The following is a 7,017-nucleotide window of genomic DNA, read 5'->3' on the forward strand; positions in this document are numbered from 1 at the left end:
GTGAGAGTGAGTGTGAGAGTGAGTGTGAGTGAGAGTGAGTGTGAGTGAGAGAGTGAGTGTGAGTGAGAGAGTGAGTGTGAGTGAGAGTGTGTGTGTGAGTGAGAGTGTGTGAGTGTGAGTGAGAGTGTGTGAGAGTGAGTGTGAGAGTGTGTGAGAGTGTGAGAGTGAGTGTGAGAGTGTGTGTGTGCGTGTGTGAGTGAGAGAGTGTGAGAGAGTGTGTGTGTGTGTGAGAGTGTGTGTGCGTGTGTGAGTGAGAGAGTGTGAGAGTGAGTGAGAGAGTGTGTGTGCGTGTGTGAGTGAGAGAGTGTGTGAGTGAGTGAGTGAGTGAGTGTGTGTGTGTGTGAGTGAGTGAGTGTGTGATCTGACGGTGTGTGTTTGTGTTGTTCAGGTGGCTGGTACTGCTTCAGTAAACACACCTGCGACAGCAGATACGAGACCATGAGGAGACTCATGAGCTCCAGCAAATGGCCTCCCACCAGGACAGGTCAGTCACGACCTCTGACCTCTGACGTTTCAACCTGTCCTCCGGTCAGTTTTTATTTCATGAGCACATGAACTTCATCTCCAGAGAGCCACTCAACTAATATTTCAGAAAAATAAAACATTTCATATGACACTATTATCATAAATTTGTTAATAAATTGTTGTTTTATGAATTATTAATTAATCGTCTTATCAATTATTCATTATTTGTTTTAAATTATTAAAATGTAATTAAAATTAATTTCAAATTCTGAATTTGGGGAAAAAATAAAACCGATTTCATATGGCCCTAAAAATGTCATTTTTGTTCAACATTTCATAAATTGTTGTTAAATAAATTTTTTAATTAGACATGCTTTTTCATTACAAAAATCAAAAGGTGTAGAATTTGGCAGGGACATGTCGGTTACCTCACCTGAATATGTTCATAGATTTATGTTGGATGTTATATTTGGAATGGAAATATGGATATTTTATTTGTAAACATTTTTCGCTTATTTCAGTTAATGTCATAAATTCAATTCAATACACTTTATTGTCCCCAATGCGGAAATTTGTCTTGGACCCTGGAGCCTGCATACACATACGCTGATCAACATTACATTGCATAATAAAATATCCACATAAGCACAACACATTCCAAGCCACAATAACACCCATAACCAACAAGGGGTAACATAAATAAATTACATGTTTAAAAGTCTGATTGACGTAGGTACAAAAGATTTCTTAAAACGGTTGTATCTGCACACAGGCAGCCTGTATCGTCTACCAGACGGCAGCAACTCATACTCAAGAGTATAAGCTATGTGAGGGGTCAGATAGTATCTTAGTGACTTCCTTAAGAACCGACTGCTCATAAGACGATTCCAAGGTTTGATATTCCCTTTTCCCTATAATTCCCATAGCTTTCTTTACCAGACGTGCCAGTTTGGCTTTAGATTGAACTGTAATGTTTCCAAACCACACAGTATAACCATAATGTAGTACACTTCCAATTACAGCCTGGTAAAATAAATACATTACTTTCTGCTGGACCCCATAAACTCTCAGTCTTCGTAGAAAGTATAATCTCTGCTGCGCACAAGAACAAATACTATCTACATGGGGTCCCCAGGTGAGTAAATTATCCATATAAACGCACAGATATTTATATGAGCACACTTGTTTAAAGGGTTCCTCATGAATAAATATATGGGTGAGTGGTTCCCAGTTGACTTTGGGTCAAAGACCATATACTCAGTTTTTTTTATATTTATAATAAGATGATTTAGGTCACACCACTTCACAAATCTTTCTACCTCTGAATAATATACTGATGGATTAGTATCATTATACGAGAGGCTTAGCAGAGCTGTATCATCTGAGTATTTTATTATGAGGTTACTGGGATCATGACTTGTGCATTCATTTGTATACAATGTAAAAAGAATTGGGGCGCTGACACAGCCTTGTGGAACTCCTGCTTGTCCTTCTAACCTCTGATATACTGTGGTTAACCTTGACCTGCTGCCTTCGATTAGTTAAAAACGAATGATACCATTTGAGTAAAAATGGATTTACACCCAACTGCCCCAATTTTTTTAATCAAACAATGGGGTTTAATTGTATCAAAAGCCAAACTAAAACCAACGAATAACAACCGTGCATAGGCCTTTGGACTCTCAAGATGTTTCACAATAACATAAGTTATGTTATTAATAGCATCCACCGTACCGCGGCCTTGTCTGTAGGTGAACTGGAGTGCATCTAAAACAGGTTTTACCTCTGTCTTTAGCGAGGACACAATATAACTCTCAAAACACTTCATAACACATGATGTCAAGGCTATTGACCTATACTGTCCACTGGACAAGATATCTTTGGTAGTTGTAAATATCAGGAACAGTATGACAATCCACAGATCTTGAAAAACGGCACCATGCAGTGGTAAGCTCCTCTGCACATGATTTTAAAAAAGCAGCCGAAATAACATCAGGTCCTGTGGACTTTCTAGTATTAATTTGATTAAAAAATAAACAAACCTTCTGGGGGTCAGTTTTCACTCTGAAGTATCCTCACTTACAAAAGTCTCCGGAAAGTGCATGCCTTCCTGAATATAATCCTGTGTGTGAAATCTGAGTTAGAACTCATTTAATTAATTTGCCTTCTCTAAATCATTATTTGTACAGAGGTGCTTATGTCTAGTGTTCATATTTGTCATCACTTTAATAGTGTCCCATAACTTTTTTGATGCAGTGGAGGTGAACCTCTGCTCCATTCATTTTCCAATTTCGAAATCACTTGTAATGATTTTAAAAAGCACATATAGTGATTGGTGAAACAGAGCTTTTCCAAACGCCGAATCAGTTAAAACATTGCGTTGCAAAATGATTCACTGTTTTGAAGCACTCCAATCGGATCGCGAAGCATTCGATTCAGATCGGGACTATAGAGTGGGTTCGCGAATCTTTTTGATTTCTTTTTTTATTAAACGGTACAAAACATCAAACCATTAAGCCAATACAGTTACAAGAAACAAAATAAGAAGAATAAGAAAGAAAGAAAGAAAGAAAGAATACACAAATACAAACCCCTTAAGAAAATAACCATGATTTTATTATAGTAAATGTGTAGTAACCATGTTTTTTACTATGTAGCCTATTTTTACTACAAATACTGTATAAATAACGGTTCAACTATGGTCAAGTCAAGTGAAGTCACCTTTATTTATATAGCGCTTTTAACAATACAGATTGTGTCAAAGCAGCTTTACAGTACCAAATAGGAAAATAGTGTGTCAATAATGCAAAAGGATAATAGTAAACATTAAATTTTCAGTTAAAGGCAGTTCATCATTGAATTCAGTGTCATCGTCCAGCTCAGTTCAGTTTAAATAGTATCTGTGCAATCAAGTCGACAATATCTCTGGACGAAGCACTCCAATCGGATCGCGAAGCATTCGATTCAGATCGGGACTATAGAGTGGGTTCGCGAATCTTTTTGATTTCTTTTTTTATTAAACAGTACAAAACATCAAACCATTAAGCCAATACAGTTACAAGAAACAAAATAAGAAGAATAAGAAAGAAAGAAAGAAAGAAAGAATACACAAATACAAACCCCTTAAGAAAATAACCATGATTTTATTATAGTAAATGTGTAGTAACCATGTTTTTTACTATGTAGCCTATTTTTACTACAAATACTGTATAAATAACGGTTCAACTATGGTCAAGTCAAGTGAAGTCACCTTTATTTATATAGCGCTTTTAACAATACAGATTGTGTCAAAGCAGCTTTACAGTACCAAATAGGAAAATAGTGTGTCAATAATGCAAAAGGATAATAGGAAACATTAAATTTTCAGTTAAAGGCAGTTCATCATTGAATTCAGTGTCATCGTCCAGCTCAGTTCAGTTTAAATAGTATCTGTGCAATCAAGTCGACAATATCTCTGGATATTAAGTGTCCCCAACTAAGCAAAGCCAGAGGAACCAAAACTCCATCTGTGACAGAATGGAGAAAAAATCTTGGGAGAAACCAGGCTCAGTTGAGGGCCAGTTCTCCTCTGGCCAGACGAAACCAGCAGGTTGATCCATGCTGCAGCAAAGTCAGATTGTGCAGAGGACTCAACTGGTTCCTGTGGTCTTGTCCAGGTGGCCGTCTAGGAGACAAGGTATTCACTGGGGATCTGTATCTGGGGCTCATCTAGTTGTCCTGGTCTCCGCTGACATTCAGAGCTGTAGAGGTCATCTCTAGGTGCTGATCCACCATCTGGTCTGAATACGGACTGGATCCGGGTGACTGCAGTGACCATCTGATCTGGATACAGACTGGATCTGGTGGCTACGGTGACCTCGGAATAAGAGAGAAACAGACTAATATTAGCGTAGATGCCATTCTTCTAACGATGTAGCAAGTACATCGGGTGTTATGGGAAGTGTTCCCGGTTCCGGTTGACCTAATTAATGCAGCCTAACAATCCTTTACCGGATTTGAATATTAGAAATGTGTTAGTGTGTTATATGTAAACCAGGTTAAAGAGATGGGTCTTTAATCTAGATTTAAACTGACAGAGTGTGTCTGCCTCCCGAACAGTGTTAGGTAGGTTATTCCAGAGTTTGGGAGCTAAATAGGAAAAGGATCTGCCGCCCGCAGTTGATTTTGATATTCTAGGTATTATCAGATTGCCACAGTTTTGAGAGCCCAGCGGACGTGGAGGACTATAATACGATAAGAGTTCGCTCAAATACTGAGGTGCTAAACCATTCAGGGCTTTATAAGTAATAAGCAAGATTTTAAATTCTATACAATGTTTAATAGGTAGCCAGTGCCGTGTTGACAGAACCAGGCTAATATGGTCATACTTCCTGGTTCTAGTAAGAACTCTAGCTGCTGCATTTTGGACCAGCTGGAGTTTGTTTATTAAGCGTGCAGAACAACCACCCAATAAAGCATTACAATAATCTAACCTTGAGGTCATAAACGCATGGATTAACATTTCTGCATTTGACATTGAGAGAATAGAATTACTCGTCATCCAGTTTTTTATATCGACTATGAATTCCGTTAGTTTTTCAAATTTGTATGTTTCGAAAACGGGCCGTGAAGAAATATAGAGCGGAGTATCATCAGCATAACAGTGAAAGCTAACACTGTGTTTCCTGATGATATCTCCCAATGGTAAGATGTAAAGAGTGAAAAGTATAACGACCCTAGTACTGAGCCTTGAGGAGATCGATATGATACCTCTTCATTCATTACTACGAATTGATGGCGGTCAGATAAGTACGATTTGAACCATGCTAATGCACTTCCACTAATGCCAACAAAGTTTTCTAGTCTATTCAAAAGAATGTTGTGGTCAACAGTGTTGAACACAGTGCTAAGATCCAGTAGCACTAAAAGAGAGATACAACCACGATCAGATGATAAGAGCAGGTCATTTGTATTTGCACTATGGTTAGTGTAGCAAAAGCATGGTAAATTTGTGGTTACCCTGGTTTAACTATAGTAACAACCATCTGGTGTTTGACCTCTTCATATTTAAGGAGAGAACTAGAGTTATCAAAGTCGGACATCGCTTGTTATGGTTTTCAAGGGTGTAGAATTTAGTATAGATGTTGTGACATGATCCTACCAATATCAGACACTACTAAATTGTCTCTAGCAATAATTTTGATCAAACAATTAAATGTCTGTTGTCTGCCGTTACGTCCACCAATGCCAAAATCAAACCTACACCCTTGAGAAAATTGTAATTTAACATTAAAACTGAAAAAAAAAAAAAACTAAAACAGGAAAAAATGGGATTCAGGAAAAAAAAGAATTTTGGAAGAAAAAAAAATAGAAATCCAAAAAAATGGGTAAAGATAAAGGCCCTAAAAATGTCATTTTTGTTAAACATTTTAAACATTAGCTAAGTTTCATGATTTTAGTTTATTAGACAAAAAAATAATGCAATGGATTTCATAAGTATGTCAAGAAAGCACTAAGCACCACATACTAAGCAACTATGCAACACTTACAACATCTTGCCAACTGCATAGCAACACCCTAGCAACGCTCCGAGCATCCTAACAACAGGGAGGCATGTCCAAAAATACCGTATTCTGAGTGTCAGAACTTATAAACATGAAAACTATGTGTGTGTGTTTCAGGAACGGGGATCCTGTCGTCTCAGCCCGAGGAGAATCCACACTGGTGGAACGCAAACACAGTGTACGATTATGACTTTATACACAGATAATAATATTTCATATCCCATAACCCTCTCAGAAAATGACCTGCATCTTTACATTTCTATACTGTTTACTGTTTTTATACTGCAGATAAGTTAGATTTTGCTACAAAGAGAAAATATTACTTCAGTCTTTCTATTTCAGCATTTCACAGTGAATTCGGTGTTATTTGGTGTTTCTCTCATGAATAGTGAATCTGTGTGTGCAGGTTTGTGCCGTACTGCTCCAGTGATGTTTGGAGTGGCTCCACAGCGAAGACAGACCAGAGTAAAACACACACACACACACACACTCACTGCCATCACACACACACACACACACACACAGTGTCCATCATTCACATTCATCGTGTGTGTGTGTGTGTGTGTGTGTGTCTGTGTTCAGATGACTATGCATTCATGGGTTCTCAGATCATCCAGGAGGTCGTTAAGGAGCTGGTGACTAAAGGTCTGGACGGTGCTAAAGTGCTGCTGCTAGCCGGGAGCAGGTGACCAATCACTGACGGGATCCCAAATACAAATCCTGCTCATTTTCTCCATAAACCTATAAACTGTTTAAAGGGGTTATGACATGGATTTAAAAATATATTTTAATATGTTCCTTTAGGTTTACTTATAATGTTAATAAAGTCACACACACACACTCACTGCCATCACACACACACACACACACACACACACACACATGCACACTGCCATCACACACACACACACACACACTCACACTCTCACACACACACACAGTGTCCATCATTCACATTCATCGTGTGTGTGTGTGTGTGTGTGTGTGTGTCTGTGCTCAGATGACTATG

The 7,017-nt window shown here is 38.2% G+C and overlaps 1 protein-coding gene across 1 annotated transcript in view; it reads left to right on the top strand.

The window, feature by feature from the left end:
• Window positions 1–7,017, top strand: part of notum1b (notum, palmitoleoyl-protein carboxylesterase b) — a 33,262-nt gene that overhangs the window by 10,009 nt on the left and 16,236 nt on the right. The window contains exons 3-6 of the mRNA XM_016249680.1: window positions 389–484; window positions 6,126–6,186; window positions 6,415–6,473; window positions 6,591–6,693. Coding sequence (XP_016105166.1) covers window positions 389–484; window positions 6,126–6,186; window positions 6,415–6,473; window positions 6,591–6,693 — 319 coding nt within the window. The remainder of the gene's footprint in view (window positions 1–388; window positions 485–6,125; window positions 6,187–6,414; window positions 6,474–6,590; window positions 6,694–7,017) is intronic.

This window comes from Sinocyclocheilus grahami, unplaced genomic scaffold, assembly GCF_001515645.1.
Source record: "Sinocyclocheilus grahami isolate Dianchi unplaced genomic scaffold, SAMN03320097.WGS_v1.1 scaffold947.1, whole genome shotgun sequence".
Lineage (NCBI taxonomy): Eukaryota > Metazoa > Chordata > Actinopteri > Cypriniformes > Cyprinidae > Sinocyclocheilus > Sinocyclocheilus grahami.